We start from the raw sequence: 20,131 nt of genomic DNA, 5'->3' as shown, positions 1-20,131 counted from the left end.
ACTGGCTTGCCTTCCTTACTTTAAACTATTTGTTTATTTACAACTCATTTTAAAATATAATTTAAAAAATTCATTTTGAGTATATTAAAAAATGTAATTCCAAATTGACCCTTTTGTTGTCTTACTTTTTATTACCAAAACTTAAGTATATTAATAACAATTAAAAATAAAAAGTATAAGGATTTATTATGATTCGATAAAATATAGTGCATTTTTTAAATACCAATAGTTAGTATTCAAAATTTTTTTTGAAGTTTTTGCAAGTTACAAAGATAATGTTGTGTTGACTATAAAGTGTTTTTGACTAAATTTATGAGTCATTTACATATTTTGAATTTTATTTTATTTTTTTGGTCCAAATTGATGTATTGAAAACGAAAAAGATACAAGAAGAACAAATGAGAGTTTTTGGAGAAAATGAAAGAAATTGACCTGATCATGTTTGATCAATGTCTTGAAAATGGTAGAGTATTAAAATGGTACCAAATGACATACAATGGTTCTATATGGCTTTGCGTTTTCCTTGTCTATTGTCCCATAAAGAGCCAGTTCTTTATGACTTTCCTCTATTATTTTAACTAATATTAATAACTAATATAATATGTGAATACTATGTATAACCTGTATACACGTATACAGTTATTAGTTAAAATAATTATACAATAGACAGCTCACAATTATTTTAACCTCCATTATAGTTATTAATATAGTATACACATATTTAATTTATATTAAATATAAAACCTACTAGTTTTCCTTTCGTAAAAATATTAGTGTATCACTTTTTAAATTTTACTTACAAATATTTATATATTTAACATAAATTATATGATTCAGAGTAAAATGCCTATAAATAGCTAGTCTTTATTCATATAATACGAGAAACCCGTAAAGAACTAGTAAAAAGTGGGTAATTTCTTTTTTTACTTTCACGTATTTAATTTATGTTAAATACAAAACCTACTAGTTTCCTTTTCGTAATAATATTAGTGTAACACTTTTTGAATTTCACTTATAAACATTTATGTATTTAATATAAATTAATTGATTCAAAGTAAAATGCTCATAAATAGCAAGTAGTTTATTCATATAATGGAAGAAACTCGTAAAGAATTGGTATGTTATGGACAATTTTGTTTACTTTCAAATACTTCATTTATATTAAATACAAAACATGCTAGTTTTCGTTTCGTAAAAATATGTGTGTAACGGCTTTTGAATTTTATTTGCAAATATTTATGTATCTAACATGAATTAAATTATTCAGAATAAAATATCTATAAAAACCTGGTACTTGGTTATTGTAATAGAGAAAAACCATAAAAAGTTGGTACTTTACGGGATATTTCTTGTTTAAAAAATTTTTAATTTATGTTAAATAGATAACCTACTAGTTTTTTTTTGTAAGAAATTACTGTAACACTTTTTGAATTTTACTTAAAAACATTCATATATTTATTATAAATTGAATGTTTGAGAGTAAAATATCCACAAAAAGCTAGTATTTTGAATAGGTAATGCCCATTTGCCCATATGAAGTTTATTACTTGTTAATTGTTTTGTAATGCTTTGTCATTCCTTTGCTAATACTACTTTGTTAATACAAAGGGCAAATCTGGTACAAATCTTTCTTCACGCGCATTACCACTGCCACATGACTGCTTTTGGACCAAATACACATGTCCAGCTCTGCATGGCTTCCTATGGTAGAAGCGGTCAATGGGCTTCCTACCATAAAGGTTTCCGTCTCTCCTCTACAGACCCACAATGAAAACTTTGTCAATGAAGTTTTCCTCGGCTACAGCTTCACGCTGTGATGCTTGCAAAACCAAGAAAGTCAAAACTTCAGATATTTCTTTAGGGATAATTTCAGAAACCTCCTCTGAGGTTTCTGATAATTTCATTGACCTCCCCTGAGGTTTCTACAATTACATTGACCTCCCTCGAGGTTTAGGATTTGTAACAAAATCAGCCCATGATGTCAAAAGTGAACATAAAAAAGTGTTTTTAGAAAAGAGAGGGCAATTTGTTCCCATAAATGCCCTTGAGGTAGGTGTACAAGTTACATTAATGAAATAATGAAAATTAATAAAAACCAGAAATAAATTAGAAAAAGTGAGGGGAAGTTAGTGAAATAAGGAAAAAGAGTCACTGACTTTATTTGCACAAAGTTGCAGCAACGGTTACTGCTATCTTTTGCAATGTTGAAGAATACGACACAACTGACACATGAAGAGGTATTCGAACTTAAAATAAGAAAGTTATGAAATTATATGTGCAATAGATCTTAGCAGAATAGCTAAAACTTTATGGGTCATTTTGCTCTACTCTTTGATATTGAAACTTGGAAGCAGTTGGTCTAATAGAGATAACTGGTAAAGATCATGCATTAAACTTGGAAGACTTTTTGAATTAATTAGAAGTTTAAATCATTTAAATCACAAAAGAACTAAATCAACCAATACACATATTAATATGAAAGACACCAAGTCTAAAATCTACAAATACAAATAACTATCAAATCATGTACACCCAATGAAAAATCAAATCCCAAATCACATTGCATGAAGAACCAGATAAAAACAACTATCTGAACCATACTTTATCCAGGATATAATCCCAATACAGACTAAATCCCATAATTTGCAGGAACTATTATATTAAACTTATGGAGCATTTTCTACTATTATGAACTAACTTAGCCATGTGAAGAACCTAAATGCAGAAAAATGAATATCATTATCAATGCACACACCTTTCTCGCTTTTGCAATGTTCTAATGAATTGGAATCCAACAATTCACTGAACCAATGTGAGAAAATACCTTAGCAGATGAAAAGAAAAATAAGAGAGGAAAACTGTTTACAAACGTTTTTTTTCCTAATCTTTTCACTCCTAACTGCCAAATCTAAAATTCAAACCTTGAACCTAATAGGAGGAGGATCTCTAAGAGTCCTTCTTTAGGCTAACTCCAGTGTTTAATCCAAAAAGAAAAACTTGTAAATGGAAACCAATAACCAAATTGTGAGACACCATACTGGATCGATGGATTCTATTGCTATACTCTCCAACTAGTTTCAAGGATTTTTTTTTAACTTCTTTGTTTATACCATGAACTACAAATGAATCAACCCAAGAAAAAAAAAAGTTACACGAAACAAAAAGATGAATCTAGGAGACAAGAAATAAATTAGTACTCTTTTAACTGTTAGCATTTTCTTCTTCTTTTTTTATTCCATAAATTACTAGGAAATACACCAAAAAAAATTTAAGAGGCAAGACACAAAAAGAAGTATTCTAGCTGGGAAACCTTTATATTTTGTTTTAGCCATTGATCCAGTGCCCACTAGAAGAGACTTAAAGTCCCTGGAGTGCTGGTTGGGGGATCATAATTCCCTTGCTAGTATCAAGCACCAGAAATTCTAAATTTTTTAAATTCAGCGAGTACTATAGTGTAGAGGTGTAATCGAGTCGAGTCGAGCTCGAGTATCGCCATACTCGAGCTCGACTTGACATACAGATAGGAGTACTCGAGCTCGAGCGAGTAGTATTATTGAGGCTCGAGCTCGAGCTCGAAGCTTGTTCGCAATACTCGAGCTCGACTCGTATGGGCTCGAATCCATTCGAGCCTTATCGAGCTCGCTCGAGCTCGTTCAAGCTCGAGTTATTAAATATCATTTTCTTGATAACTTTTGAGCAAAAAGACATTATTACACTTTTAAAATTTTTATATGACGTGAAACATTTCGTAAATTCGACAATTCTTTTGGGTATAAAGGTAATTTTATAATAATAATATATTAAATAATTAAAATTAAAATATTAAATAATTAAAATTAAAATGCTCGATAAGGCTCGTCGAGCCTTCGAGCATCACTTCTGGATGCTCGAACTCGACTCGATAACCTTATCGAGCTGCTCGAACTCGATTTGACCGAGTTCGAGTCAAGCTTTTGACCGAGCTGCTCGCGAGTAGGCTCGATATCTCCCCTACTATAGTGCACCCATTTAGTATATAAGTGATTTAATCCCTTTTGATTCGCCCTCTTGGGGTGCTGCTTGGGTTATTAAAATTCTCTAGTCAAGAATTCTAAACTTTTTAAATTCAGGGGGTGTTATAGTACACCCATTTAGTAGTTGGGATGCGGTTTAGTACCTTATGGTTCCAATAGCTGCATTGGACCTATCCCTTCCTTATATAGTGTAGGAATAATTATAGAACGTTGCCATCTAAAGAAAAAGAAAACCGATAACTCCAGCCTAAGATTAGACAGCAACTTCCTGTAATTTATGGGCCACTAACTTAAGAAAATAACAGATCAAAACTAAGGCCCACAAGATATACATCGGTCTCAACAGGGTGAACGGTGAAAAGGCTGTCCACGCCCATGTAAGCACAAAAAGCTTCCTGTAACAAAATCAGCCGTATGTTTCTTTCTAACGCCTGACCGGCGACGCAAGGCGCAAAAAAGTTTAGCTTCTTGACAAACAATTATTGAAGCAAACTCCACAATGTTTTATGATTCACAACTGTACACACAAACACAGGCCCATGCTCCACGCGGCTCATTATTTCACCGTAATTAATACAACACTGCCATAATATTTAGCACGCCAAGAGTAGCCAAGCCCATCATTTTACATTTTCAACATATCAACATAAGTAGATAACGTGCGAAGAGCAGTAATGACCTGGAGGTTTTCGTCGTCCTCTCACGTGCCGCGCATGTGGTTAGCAGCATTGTGTTGTTCGCGCATGGCGCGGCAAGTTCAGCTCCGTTGGCCTCTTCTCTTTCTGTCAGTAACTCATGTGTCTCCTGCTGCGTTCTCTGCCGCATTAATAGACTTGTTTCTCAATCTGGCAGAATCCAATACCTCTGCTTTTGTTTCTCAATCTCTCTCCTTCTTCTTGACGATATTGCTCTGTTTCTCTTCTTACTACGCAAGGGGCATTGATCCTCGGTCTCTCGCGGTCTGTGGGTTACAGTGGTAGCCGTTTGGTTCTCCTCCTGTATTCTTTTTATCTCTTCTTCTTTTTACTTCCGGTGAAGCGCATGATTCACTGTGAGCTTCCTCTGTGAGTTGAAACCTGAAACTGATATTTTTGCTTTTTGTTCTTTGATTCCCATTTTGACCTGTGTAGCGGTCATGCATCCTCTGTCTCTCGCTTTCTTTGTGTTGCAGTAGTCCTGATCAGCTGCCGTCTGTTCGCGGCGCCTCCTCCTCCTCCATTGTACCTTTTCTACCTCTTCCTTTCGGGTGAGGTGCGCTCCTTTCCGGTGAGGTCCGCTCCTCCTCCGCCATTGTACCTTTTCTATTTCTTCCATAAAAATTCCTTTCCGGTGAGTTTTCTGCTTCTTCATTGCCAGGAGTTCGGCCATGTCTTTTTACACACAACAAAAAAATTGTTCGAACTAGGGTTAACTCCGCCATTTCTTCTATTCTCTCATTTCTTTTCTTTATTTCATTCTTTTTGTCTCTGTTTCTTGAATAGAAGATGGTTTTCTTCTCCTCGGCCGCCACTCCTCAGATCCCTCAAACCCAGAACTACCAACAATAACCACCGTCGCCACTTCGCCTTCTACACCGGTATGTTTTCTTCAATGTGACTTTTCTCTGTATGTTTTTAGCCTAGGGTTGATATTTCCTCCTTTGGTGTTTTTCCTCTCCGGTGAGCGTCGATCTTGCCTTTTTTGTTGCGGTGTTTTTTCCCTTTTTTTGCTTTTTACCTCCACATTGCGTTGTATTTTTGTTTGGTTGTTCCGTTATCTGGTCTACATGGGTTTGACGTTGGTCTTTGGGTTGTTTTTTTTTTCCCTGCATTGCGCTATTTTTTTTCCCTTTTTTGTGGTTCTCCCTTGCAAACTCGAGGCTATGTAGATCATGTGTAGTTGTGTGTTTTGTGATGTGGTTTTTTTAGCCTCTGGACTGTTGCGCTTTTCCCCCCCTCCCCCCCCCTTCTTGTCCCCCGCCCTTTAATATTTGTCTAGCGCTCTCATAAGAAACAAAAAACCATTCTTTCCCCGAGAAAACAAATTCTTTGTTTTTCCAAGCACTTGTCGATCTATTCCAAGAATTTTCTTTTCCATATGTTTTCGGCCTCGCTGGACTATGACCGTTGGTGATGGTTTCAAGCAATCGCCTTTTTTTTCCAACACTTTCTATCGTCAGCTTTTTTTCCGTTTCTTTTTATTAGACCTGATATAACTAAAATCATGTATTTCTGCTTTTTCTGCTTTATCTATGCTACTCTCCATATTGTTGTTAATCCTTACAGTGAGCATATTTTGCAATTTTTGAATGGCATGCTTTTTCTCTTCTTGTGGAATATTTAGATTGGTATTATGCTTATTGTTAAGTTTGTTTGTTTTTATCCCTTTCTTTTTATTGGACCTGATATAACTAAAATCATCTATTTCTGCTTTATCTATGCTATTCTCCATACTGTTGCTAATTTTTTCAGTGAGCATTTTTTGCAATTTTTGAATGGCATGCTTTTTCTCTTCTTGTGGAATACTTAGGTTGGTTTTATGCTTATTGTTGAATTTGCTTGTTTTTTTTTACGTATGTTTTTTTTTAGGATACCCATTCACAAATCTTTTTTTTATTTCTTTTCACTTGTTCTGTTGTGCAGAAAAACCATGTTCTATTTCCAAGAGCCAGCTCTGCTTTGATAAGAAGCAAAATGTTTCCGAAGCGGAAAGTCAGTCTTCTGCTATTAACATTTCAGGTATCTCCTATCCCTTCCATTAATCACTATTTTCCATCTTTGTTGGGTTTTGTCTACAGATATGTTTGCTTCGTGTGCAGATAAGCCGTGTGGTTCCTCAAAGGCACGCGTTTGCCTTGCAAAAAGAATGGAACTCAGCGAGGAAGCCGAAGCTACTATATCAGATACTTGTGCCGTCGCGAGCAGCAAAAAACCAAGGAATGCTTGATCTGCTTGTCCTCATCAGAACATCTTTTGTCGTTACTCTTGCTGCTATGTAGGCCTATTTAAGCATACGCTCTTATTAGATACTATATCAGCATCATGTACTTCTGCAGGTTGCGAAAAAACAAGTAATGCTTGGTCTATATGTCCTTATAAGAAGGTCTTCTGTCATCACACTTCCTGCTCTTGGCCAGCGGTCTTTTGTCATTGTATTGTCTGTTGTGTAAACTTGTCTCACTTGACTATGTTGGCGATGATCTGTCACTGGAGACATATTGATGACATTTAAACCCCTTTATGTATGGCCTGTTTCCAGCTCATCTATCTACTATATGTCATTATGCTTATTTTCCTTATTTGATCCCTGAACTAAAGGCACAACTTTCTGATAATCAATTGCATTGCATTTCATATATCTACGTTCAGAGATGTATTGTTTCTGCATTTGCTCTCAATAATAAATCCTCTTTAAGGCAATGCACGCCTGCCGTTTGCTAGCCACTAAACTTGCACTTTTTCCCACCATCTTCATTGATTGTCCTTATAGATGTTGATGGTTTTACTTCCAACAAGAAACCAAGAAATATATGAGTTTACTCCAACATACCATCGCTTTATGCTTTAGCATTCTGGTTTAATCCTTTTGCTGGTGCTGTGTGCCATTGACTTGTCTTTAGGAATACTTTTCTGCAATGGTTATGCATACAAATTTCGTTTGCAAGGTCATGCTCTTAGACCGAATTATAGACTATTTACTTTTAATACTATATTGTATTGGTTTCTGTTTGGAACTGCTTTTCTATCATAGCTATTGCAGCGATGCTTTTCTACCATCAGTAGTACATCATACCTCATTTCTACCTTGCTGATGCCGTGTTTTTCAGTTTATCAATCCATTGGAGATGATAATAGATAGTCACCTGTTTTAATTATAATTATCAAGACTACATTTATTTGTTTTCTCTTCGGTTATTACAGCATTTATCTAAATATATGTAAAACTCCTGAGACTAACTATCGATATACTCCTCTGAAATTAAAGCTCTGCAATGTGCTAATGCTGGGACAATCTTAACAACGTCCCTAAACTACATGTTAAGAAACAAAGTTCATGAGTTCCATTTTTACAAGAAATGCAAAATCTTTAATGTAGCTATTAAATCTATGTCTAAACAGGTACCATGGCTGCATTATATCAAATCATGTTGCAGTCTCTATCACTTAATTGAACTAAGAAACTAAAATGGAATTGATAAAACTATTCCAAACAAAAAACAAGGAATCCAGAGTTCCATCTGTACAAAAAAATTGCAGAATCTTTAATATAGCTATTAACTCATTCAACTACCCTCTCTGATGGCTTTCTTTTCATTACATCATGTATTAAACAACATGGTCTTATAAATAAAGCTCAAACATTCATGAAATCATGCTTCCATTTCTTTCTAACACCTGTAGCAAAACCCATCACTTTTCCAATGGATAAGCCTAAAATCCTTTCAAAAAATGGAAAGCAGTTGGAACAGATAGCATAAAGTTTTTCCTTTGCACATTTGATAAGAAACGCATCCATGCTGCAACAGCTAAGACATCAGATGAAGGAACAGCTGTATACTATATCAGCAGAAAATTCATTGAAGATTATCCAATGGTGCTGCGGTACACAGGTGAGCCATCTCTACACTCCATCACTTCCATCACTCAGTGGTTGCAAAACATCATTGATATCAGTTCAGAAGCTTTTGCAAATACAGGTATATGATCCTGTTTTCCCAGTTCCATTATTATATGTTCGAATCTTTTTTCGCTCGTGATGAAAATAATTTTTATTTTTATTGCTAACTATAATAGTTACAGAAATGGCTGATCAAGAGGTACCCCAAATACCAGAAGGAAGATCATGGTGTCACGTTTTCTTTTGCTCAAACAGAGAAAAGCAGGTTACCTGTTCAGATCACTATTATACATTCTTATAAAATAGATAAATTCACACTAGCTTTTTTCTCTTGTAGGAAATCTCTGCTGCTATTTTTCATTCACTTGGTCTTCAAAACGATAATGCTATTGCAATCTACCATGGTATACAGCATTGGCAAATCAACATCAAAGATGGATGTTTCGAGCAAGGTTGGCATTCCTTCTGCAAAGACAATCTTATTGACGAAAATAATATGGTTTTCTTTTGCGCACAAAAGGAAATCTTATCTATGATGTTTTAGCTTTCTCTGAGACCCAGACTCACATTTTAATGCCTTGGACTCTTCCATTACCGATGCTCTCAAACAAAGGCAGCTACTTATTTCCTTAATCTTTTTGTTACAGATAGTATCCTTTTTTTTTTTGGCTTCCAAGGTATTTAGTATCGCTGATATGTTTTCTTTTGTTACTTTATGAATAGACCATGAAGTCCCAGAATCAATCATCCGTATTGCCTCATCTATTAATCCATTGCTAAAACATGATTGGACTGCATTCAATTGTTTTTATCAATTTTATCTATCAAAGTACAAATACAAGCTGGTATTGTTTTCCACTGCGTAGGCTTATTAGCTTTCTTTTTTTTGTGTGTGTATTTACTCATAACGTTTTTTTACATGCATGTATAGGACCTACCAGAATTTGCAGACCTATGGCTAAATGAGGATAACACGCCAACCATAACCCTTACAACTGGTCATAAATATTATCATGTTGGTATGATCGGCAGATGTTTTGATCAAAATTGGAACCATTTTGTTATTGATCATGCTCTAAGAAATGGTCAGATATTGCTCTTTATTCCACAATCCAAGACTTCCTTTGCGGTGCTGGTGTTCGATCGAAAAGGGATAGAGAAGTTGTATCCATGGCACTTTGCATTTTCCATTTGATGATTTGCCCCACTGGAAATTTAATGTTCAGCAAGTTGCTGCTGTTGTTTATCGCTTCAAGCTTTGATAATGAACTTATCAAGCTCTAATAATGAATGTACTTCGGTTACCTCAGTTTGATGTTAAGCTTTGATAGTAGATGTTTCAACGGAATGTACTTATTAGCCTTTGATGTTTAGCAATAAAGTTGATGCTAACTTTGGTTACAAAAAAACACGTGACTAGTATAACTTTTTATCCATTTTGACTACAGGCCTGAATAGCATTTTCGATGGTGCATTTTTTTAATCCAATGTGATGGTTGCAATCTTAAGCATTTCAATAAACCATCAAAGCAGAAAATATAAACCATCCACTGAACCCCCTCCCCCCTCAAACAACAAAAAAAGAAAAAGAACCAAAAATATTTCTCTTAGCTTGCATTTATCATACGTCAGTTCTCCAAAAAGAACAAAATATAAATTATTTCCCTCGTTCTGATTATTTCTTTTCTTAACATTAGTCTTCAAAATATTTTTATTAATAAAAGTATCATAAATTGATACCATAATAACACAGGCATAACCTTTTATACAGTGACTATGTTACATTAGAAGATATTGAGTACGCTAGGATAGTGGCGCAATCATGATCAAATACATAAAAATACAATAATTTGAAAAATATAAATTTAAGCTTAGAACTTACAAGCCAATAACAAACATTCAAATGCTTTTATTAATAGGCCTGAATAAAATACAAAAAAAATGTTAGGACTTAAGAAACACTGCAATTCTATGCCACCTATTCATGCCACTCAAAATCAGAATGGAAGCTAACAAAAATGTATGATAAAAAAAGAAAATATTTGATGGAATGGCAATATTAAAATTAATTTATAATTTTTTTAAAGTCTGTTATTATTTACCTCTCACTACTAAATAAGAATAATTGATAACAAAATTAATAGTTTAGATGTAATACACGTAGAAAAAAATTGAAAGAAAAATAAAAATTCTCAATTTGGAAAATTATTAAAGAGTCGTGCCTTGAAACAAAACTACAGATATTTAAATGCTGGTCTCTTAATTATAATCATAAACAAGAGGAACTTGTGCGGTACTCTTTCTTTCCTTGCTCTGTTTCATATACTACGTTGGCTCCATTGTTTCATCAGAAATGGTTTTCTAAAAAATGTAAATTGCCAATTGCCATTCACCAAACGCTTTGTGAGAAACATCCAAGAAATATCAACAAAACTGTTGGCCTAATCAGCAACATCCCTCAGATCCCGGCTCGAAGGGACTAACCGCCCAGCCCGTGGCACCCAGGGGTGCAGCCCCTCATGCTGGCCGAGCGTGGTACGGTGCTTTGCGCTGCCATTGTGGTTAAGGAAATAAAGTTGCGCCTTCGCTAACTGCTATAGCTTTTGGTGTAATGGTAAGCGCTTGATCCTGACAAGTGGTATCAGAGCGAGGTCGCGGGTTCGAGTCTCCCTGGCTGTTGCTGGGGGAGGGATTGTTGGCCTAATCAGCAACATCCCTCAGATCCCGGCTCGAAGGGACTAACCGCCCAGCCCGTGGCACCCAGGGGTGCAGCCCCTCATGCTGGCCGAGCGTGGTACGGTGCTTTGCGCTGCCATTGTGGTTAAGGAAATAAAGTTGCGCCTTCGCTAACTGCTATAGCTTTTGGTGTAATGGTAAGCGCTTGATCCTGACAAAAACTTCAGACTTGTAGAATACATATACTTAAAAATATATTTTTTTACATAAATTATTATTTTGATTAGTTCAAAACTAGGCCGGGCATTTTACATTTCTATCGCGCGAAGCGCGTTCATGCCTCCTAGTAGAACGGTAGTCTGTCACAATAACAATGGTTAGTTTAGTCGTTTTTGTAAGGTGTAAGAGTTTTTAAACAGGTTATAATTTATGATTAATTGCTTGAGCATTTTTATAGAAAAAGTTTATATTCAATTAGTGTTCACGTGGATTTATACATCTTAGTTGAGTCAAAGTTAGACGTTATATTTTTTTGTTATCATATTTTGAATTTTTGCCTTATTGATAAATTTTAGGCCATAAACCTTTTGGACGGTTGACAATCATCCATATCCATATCTCTTGTTCTTATCTATTTTGTCATCGGACTCTCAATTGAAATAAATTACCAATATCAAAATATAATAGTTAATTGGGTTTTGTAATTGGTCTCACGTGTGAATTTTTTTAACAAAAGCGAAATTAACTTGAAAAAAGTATTTAAATGTAGAGGACGGGGTGTACTGAATGTGAGTTTGTACATTCAAATAGTAAATTGGACGTAGTTAGATGTACTAGGAAGTATTGCATTAAAAAAGACCTTAATTATTTTGAATAGTAAAAATTTAATTTTCATGATCAACTTTGCATGTGAAAAATGATGTTTGACCAACTAGAAGTATATTCTTTCCATGATTGCTTCTCAATGTAGATTAAGAAATTGATCATTTGCCTTTGAATTTTTAAATTTTTAAAATTTTCTCTCTGGAAATCATATGAAGTGTATAAAGGGTATAATAGGGATGTTTAATTTCCTCTCTGAGTGTCCAACCGATACTAAAAATATATTTTAACGAGTGCTCCATAGATACCAATTAGACAAACCCTTTGTATAATAAAGCAACGCAGAACGAAATTTACCAAAATGCGTACGTAAGATAGAGTACTTTTTAAGCAAATAGTGCACCAAAACTTTAGATTATAGGTATTCCTCCAATAGAGATATATCAGATATTCTTTCTATCAAAGGTAATAGTAGAATTATCCTCGTAGAATACAAATACATTTATAAACCAATAAAGCTCATGTTTAATAATTTTTTCCACCCTGTACTTCCCATTACTTTTTAGTGTTCATCTTGGTGTAGGATTTGCCACGAATAGTATTTACTCTTCATACTCATTTCACTTTTCCCTAGAATTTCCGCAGGAAAAAGGAAAAGAACTTATACAACGGAGGTGTGACATTCAATAAGGTCTCAAAAAGATAATTACATTCTGTTACAAAATTATACAAATAATTTATCTATCAATGAGGGTGTAAATGAGCTTAAATAAGCTGAATACTTTAGTGTTCAAGATTATTTAATTATTTTGAGAAATTTGAAACTTTGTTGACTTATTTACTTCCCAAGTCAAGCTCAAACCGGTTTTTTTATCTGGTTGAGAATTGAGTTTGAATAATTTGAACTTTTTATATAGTATAAAATTTACTTATATACTAATCAAGGTGAATTTGAGTCGTATTTAAAAGTTTATCTAATCTAAATTATTTCCTTCGTCCCATTTTGATAATCCGGTTTCTTTTTCACACTGTTTAAGAAAAAGTAGTTAATTTTGTTGGAAAAGTAAATTTAGATTGCTATTTTCTTAAAATACTCTTATATTAAATATGGTACAACTTTATGGGAACTTGAATTAATGGTAAAAAAGAATCAACTCTCATTAAATGAGGTAAGTTTATAGTAACAACTACTTATATTGAATAAGGGTATTTTAGAAAAATTAAAATACAACTATATTCTTTAATTGAAAAGTGGACTATAATTTGGGACAAATGAAAAAGGAATACAGGACTATCAAAATGGGACGGAGGGAGTACTATTTAACCTTAGCTAACAAACCAAATTTGCGTCAACTCTTCCTTATCCAAATTTAATTTGAGTATTAAATAATTTTGTTCGTCTTTCGGTCTTGTATTACGCTATTCAAGAACCATTGTCCATTTGTATTGCCCACTAACACTCTACTGTTAATGCCAATTTAGCAGCAGAGACTTATCAGCTGAATGTTCATTTTCATTGTTCAACGAAAAAAGAAAGAAAAAGCGAATTCACAAGTCCTAAGCAGTATATTCAGTCCACCATTTTCTCTCGAAATTCCTGGTTTTTAGGCGGGAAATTAATAAATGGGCGGCCGGCGCCGCAGCAGCAGCAGCTACAGCAGCTACAGCAGCTCAGTCGCCACGGTGGTCAGTACCGCTGATTCTTCTCCCTCTTCCGCCGAGTCCTGCTTCCGCGAGCTTGACGATGTCTTCTTGCAGGTACGTTTAATTTTTTTGTAGTGTGTGATTAATATTTAAGATTATTTAGATTAATCTACTTGTATTTGCCAGATTGATTTCCAAGAAATGAGAATTTTTTTGATTAATGAGATCATAATCGTGATTTTTAACACATTCCAGACACAAACGAGGATATGGTTAGGAGAGGTGTTGAAGATAAGATTGGATGAAGGGATGAATATTTCCGATTTGCTTGCCGATGGGGAGCTGCTGTAAGTTCTTCCCTTTTTGTTATTTTGTCTATAGCTTCAGAGCTTTTTGTTTTTCATTAGATTTCAAGAAGTAAAATAAGAAGAAGAAAGAAATAAAAAAACAGAGAAATTTTGTGAGGCCTAGATAAATTATCTGGTAGTCATGATTTAGTTTGATAATGGAGTAATTGTTTTGGTGTCAATAGATATGTCAATTTTTTGAAAACTTTTGAGTTACCTTGTACGAGTTTTTCGATATTTTTAGAAACTTTGATTGTTACCATCCAAGAACTTAACTTACATGGTATACTGGCTTGGGCATTGTTAAATGGTACTCCAATTATTTTTAATGGCACTCCATCTTGTTTGTAATTTTGCAAAAGAACATGAATCAAATGGAGTTCCATAAAAAAAAAGGTGGACTACCAATTTTAACAATTAAGTTATGGACTAGTTTTTGCAGTGCAATTTGGTCCCTCGAGTGTGAGTGTGACTTAAGAGCCATATACTTTCAAGTGTCAAGCTGTTGCATTGTTTGTTCTACGTATGGCTTCGTTTTCAAGGATAGTTTTAAGTTAGGTGTCCTTTGTATTGATGTTTTGGGCAAAAAAGAAACGTTGGTCTTCAAATTCCTGTCTGAAGCTTTATTTTATCCTTTCTTGATACTCATGGACACAAGTTTCACCAGTTTATATATCTGAAAACTTGTTTCAAAAGATGAGGAAAGTTGAACTGCTTCTGGATTAGACTAATCAAACTGCAAAATTATGTTTTCTAATGAAATTTCTTTGACTGTTTTTCAGAGTAGTCTTAAAGAAGACGTGTTAATAGTACATGTTTATCATCTGATAGTGCCAGACTTTATGCCAAAGATTGCAATTTGTAAATTCAATAAAGTTTAATTACTAGCTATCAATTGCTTTAACGTTTGGTTGAATTGTTAGCTTTGAAGTCTCTAAAATGGTGTGGAATATGTTGTTGGAGAAGTCTGTGGAGCTTAGACAAATAAAAGCTTATCAAAGCCCTCTTGGTTCGAGGAAGAGCAGTGGGAGATACAAGCCTTACTCTAACGTTGACTCGTTTCTTAAGGTAAAGCTAGCTTCATGTGCATGTTTCTATGCAATGATTTCTACACATGGTCCGCAAGTATTATTTACTTATAGCATAATTAGCTGGTTAAGTTGACACAAATTATGTCAACCCAAATTCTTTTACATTTTTTAGAACTTAACAAAAATAAGCCCGTAAGATTCTTAACCTGAAATAGAATTTAACTTGGTGTTTGTTGCAATTGGATGAGTTGTAGCAAGAAATACCGGTTTGGTGTATCTAAATCAAAAGACTGGGGGGAGGAATGGGTTGTTTGGTTTGGGGAGAAGGAGTGTAAGTGAGAGGTCTGAGGTATGAGCCCTCCCACTTACACTAAAAAAAAAAAAAAAGAAAATCAAAAGACCAACTATCTGACATTTATTTATTCAACTAAACTTCTGGGCTTATTTGCTTGATTGAATCTAGGACTACAAACTTTTTTTTTTAAATAGTAATTCTGGTGGATATATCGTAATGAGCATCATAAAGACAATGGTAATTCATTCTCTGCTAATTAGTATCATACAAGAAGTGTCTATTCAAAATTGTAAATCTCAAGTAAGTTGAGAGGCAATTTCAAATGCTTTTAGCACAGAAAGATTGGATGTTAACTACTGTGGATAATGCAATCCATCCGTCTTGACAAGGAAGTTGTTTTCAACTAGATATTGTGAGTGGAAGGCTGGGATGGAGTTAACATTTAGTTGTTGGAGAGATTGAAATGTCCAAATTATGTTTCACCTCTCATGCAACCCCATTCAGTTCCCTCAGCTTTTCGCTTGCACTAATGTGTCCATGGTGTAATGCTTCTAAGATAATTGCCCAAGTATTTCATCTTTGATTATTGTGATCCTTCCTTTGCTTGTGGCTGCAAATGAAGCATTGCTTGTTGTGTAGTCAGGTTAATAACCTATTTGGAAGAGTAAAAACAAAAATTATGTCTCCCTATATTAACCAATAATTTTGAAATGCTGGAAGTGTTGGTTCATGCTAAAGCATCATCTCTGTACCATAAATTTGTCACCTTGTGTTATAATCAAAAGTTGATTTCTCTACTGCCTTTCTGTATCTTACTTGGTTTTTTTTGTTTCACTTACTTTTTTAGGTTTGCAAAATCTTGGGATTGAATGGTATTGATCTCTTTTCCCCATCGGATGTTGTTGAGAAAAGAGATATTCGGAAAGTCTGCATCTGCATACGAGCACTATCGAAAAAAGCCAGATCTAAGCAATTAAATGTAAGAAATCGGCGCATATAGTCCTCTTTCATATTGCACTTGATATCTTTTCTAAAAGAGCGCATGTGGTTGTTAAATTTCTGCAATAGAAAATGAAATAACTGTAGTTATGTCTTTATAGGTCCCGGACTTTGATTTGGTCACCTATACGGTTGTCATGCCAACAGATATGGTAGGATGCATCCGGAGAAGCTTAGAATCATCACAGTGTAGCATTTCAAGTTCTTCTAGTTGCCATTCCTATAAAGGAACAAGATCCAAAAGGCAGCAGGTAAGCCAATAGGCGAACAACTACCATTGAAATGACTGGAATTTGTTTACCAAGTAAAAAGAAAAAAAGAATATTTTGTTTGACGTCCACAAATCTCAACAAGCTTTTAATTTTTGACTAGAAATATTTTTTATCTTCTGTAGAAAACATTAATTCCATCTTATAGTGGACACTATGATTCTTGTTCTGAAGAGTCTGATGAGGCAGAAAGCGCTTATTGTGGAAGGGAATCATATAGCTTATTCACAGACAAGTTTGATCATCCTGCCACCCTAAACTCTTGTAAAGAAGACTCACCAGGTGCTTTTTCAGCAGTCAGACCTTACACTGCAAGGCAAGCTGCATCGAGATCAGACATGAGAAATGGTCTTGGAATTCATTGTTCTTCGTACAATTATAGAAATGGTTATCAGGCTGACAACTTGCATGCGAGTAATGACTTACGACTTACCTATAATAATAATGCTTCAGATCTAGCTGATATCGACTATGCTCTGGGGAAAGATGCTTCTAATATATTGGATTCATTGGGTGAAAATGTAGCAGAGAGGGACTTTATTGCAGATTATTTAGCATTTTCAGATTCAGTTGTCCTTAGAAATGATGGCAATAGTCCCATTTTCTTTGATGGAGAAGACAATATTTGTAATTTCTTTATGAGTATGGATTCTCATGGATTAGGCTCAAAACAGAAGGTTTCTCAGAATGGGTTTTCTCACAGATATTCAGATGATATGGAAGATGTGGAAGTGGCATCTATGGCAAGCATGACCTCCGTTTTAGGTAGGGTGCTTAACCTGGAATTCGATGACCAATATAATTACGGGGATTCTTCAATTGTGGAACACAACTCCATTGAGTTTCTTGGAAATGAAACTGACGACCAAGGCAAAGGTTTTCATATGGAAGGTCAAACACAGGACTCACCTCCATATGATATCCTGTCCGACCGTTCAGGCACTGATATTAAAGAATCACAGTCAAAGATGGTACTTGAAAATGAAGGCTTTTGCACTGCTTCCCTTTCAACTTGTAAGGAGAATGGACAACCAAGTGCCAGGGAGTCAGAAAAATCTGAAGTATGTGGTCATTCTCAAATATATCTGGGAAGCATGCATCCTGCAAGCTGTGCAGGCTTGGCTTCTGCAGAAGATGACGAGGAGGATATTAGTAGTGGAGATTTGGAGAAGGCAGTGATGGGTATGTGTGAGTTAGATCCTTATTTGGAACAGGGGAAGGATCAAAGTCCTCTAGAGACTCTACATCATAACAATTTTCGGGAAGCAAAGGTTTCATGTTGCAGATGTCCAATGAAGGGGAATGAAATACACGTTTGCAGCATGCAATATGAAGATGTAATCGTCAGAGATATTACTTGTCAAGAATCACAGCATTTACAGAAGGATTCACTTTGCAATCATGATTTTGCTTCTCTCGCAAATGAATGTAAGTCAATGGCAAGCTCCTCTTCCAAGAATTCACAGGATGTTAATGGAGCGGGACATCAGGCTTCTAGTGGAGATAACAAGACTAATCAACATCTCTCTGGAGATGGAAATGAGGTGAGTACTAGTTCTTTTTGTAGATCTTCGTGCCGTGGTTCTCTTGAATCTCCTATCATCTTTGCATTAATGAATGATGTTGTACAGGATGGAAGAAATCAGAGCAACCTTGACATTTGTGCAGCAAATGTTTTGGATGGGAAGGAGGATGCAGGAGGTGGTTTAAAAGAGCACAGGTTCCTTAGAGGGTCGCTGCTTAAAACATTTGTTAAAGGCACAACCCTTGCTGGAGTGTTGTTTCTCATACTACACATCAGGTCCGTGTTGCCATACATATTAGCTATAGCATATGGTTTGGATGTACATTGGTCTTTCTTTTCAACGTCCAGTTTGCTCATTCTTGTGGATGTGGTATTTGACTTGACAGTAGAAGAGGCAAAGAGCAGGCTAACAAACCAGAAAAGCCACTGAAGACTCGGCAATTTGGTGGTGCAAAGCACGCTTCACTAAATGCAAAATTCAGTAGATCAAATGGCACTTATCCTGCTGAAAAGCTCAAATTCGGTAATTAGAGATCGGTTCCACGAGAATTGATCTTACTTTAATAGATACTTGCTACATTCCACTTCTCAAGCCTTGTGCTTATGCATGGAAAAATGAGTTATAGCTAGGTCTTCTTCACAGGGTCTTAGATTTGGACATCATCTGTTACATTGAAGATAGGTAAATACCGATTTCAATGAGCTTGGAAGCGGAATTAGTAGCACTTTTCCCGTATAACTTTGCATTTAGCTGTCTTCTAAACTTCTCTCCGTCCATGTATACAGCAGCCTGTAAAAATTTTTTTTTTTTTGGTTGCACAAAATGAGTATAACGAAGCATAATAAGCCCCTCAAACTTGATGACTCTAGAACTGCATTGTCATTAATGAATATGTGGACTTCTTGCTATTGTGGGATGCTTGTAGCTGTGGATTCCTTTGGACAAACACAAAGGACGATGATCTTCTGAGTTACATTATTATTATCAGCCAAAGTCTTCTCTGTTTGCTTCTTCATACACGGTGCATGGATTTCGGTCAAAGAATTCGGTTGCTGTAGTCAGGTGGCTTATAATCAACAATTATCTTCGGTGGTGGACTAAGTTTGTACTTAGTAAATGATTTTTCCACTAATTGTTCTTGATCTAAGTATATAATAATCCAAACCACTGGCGGAATCAAACGTTGATACTGGGGAGCAGGGTAAGACAGGTAAATAAGTACATGCTTAATAGGGCATTAATTCCGACATTTTTGTTAGAATGCTCCTAGGGCAAAGTTTAATGTTTTCAAGGATGTTAGTGAAAAATCTGGACATGTCTAAGGATATACAAGGATTTCTAAAATCTTTGGGGGGCAAAGTCTAATTTTATGAGGATACGAAAGAAAAGTTTTAATTAGTTTAAGGGGTTGCTTAAGAATTCCTAAAATCCTGGGCCAGTTGTACAAACCCATCATGATCTGAGTCAATTTAGCCAGGATCACGACATAATTGTCTGAACACAAAGTCGTGGATCTGTTAACTTGCCAAAAGTCCCACTATTAAACCTTTCAAAAGAATAATAAAAATGAATTTCAAAAAGAAATTTCTTTTAAATGGCAAACTCCGTACACTGGAGAATGATACTAGCCTAATTTATTAAAATAATAAAAATGAATCTCCAGCGATTTGTCCATTAAGAAGCAAAATATAGCAAACATTAATAATTATCCATTGCAAAAAAGCACAAAGGGAGATGTAAGTAACTTCTAATAGAAAAATGAATAAGTTCTAAGATTGGATATATAACGTCGAATAAATATCTCTCTATTTCAAAAAATAAGCAAAAAGTAAATATGAAAAAAATGAGAAGAAGTTGCTATGCCAACAACTTCAAACTGAAGTGATATTTGAAAAGAATATGATTTCAAAATG

At 35.0% G+C, this 20,131-nt stretch overlaps 1 protein-coding gene across 2 annotated transcripts; it reads left to right on the top strand.

Moving 5' to 3' along the window:
- The first annotated feature begins 13,508 nt into the window (after positions 1-13,508).
- On the top strand, positions 13,509-18,998 carry LOC113777977. Of its 2 annotated transcripts, none has more exons than XM_027323212.1 (8): positions 13,509-13,865; positions 14,007-14,098; positions 15,022-15,166; positions 16,272-16,403; positions 16,525-16,674; positions 16,818-18,236; positions 18,324-18,493; positions 18,607-18,998. In XM_027323212.1, exons 1-8 carry the CDS (start codon positions 13,731-13,733, stop codon positions 18,746-18,748), a joined length of 2,385 nt encoding a protein of 794 aa, XP_027179013.1. In that variant the 5' UTR covers positions 13,509-13,730; the 3' UTR covers positions 18,749-18,998. The 2 variants fall into 2 exon arrangements, with proteins under 2 accessions (XP_027179013.1, XP_027179012.1); XM_027323211.1 differs by having other exon boundaries at positions 18,604-18,998.
- Positions 18,999-20,131: the final 1,133 nt, after the last annotated feature.

Source organism: Coffea eugenioides, chromosome 7 (genome assembly GCF_003713205.1).
Source record: "Coffea eugenioides isolate CCC68of chromosome 7, Ceug_1.0, whole genome shotgun sequence".
NCBI lineage: Eukaryota > Viridiplantae > Streptophyta > Magnoliopsida > Gentianales > Rubiaceae > Coffea > Coffea eugenioides.
The sequence above is the reverse complement of the archived record's forward strand: the minus strand, read 5'-3'. Positions and strand labels throughout refer to the sequence as shown.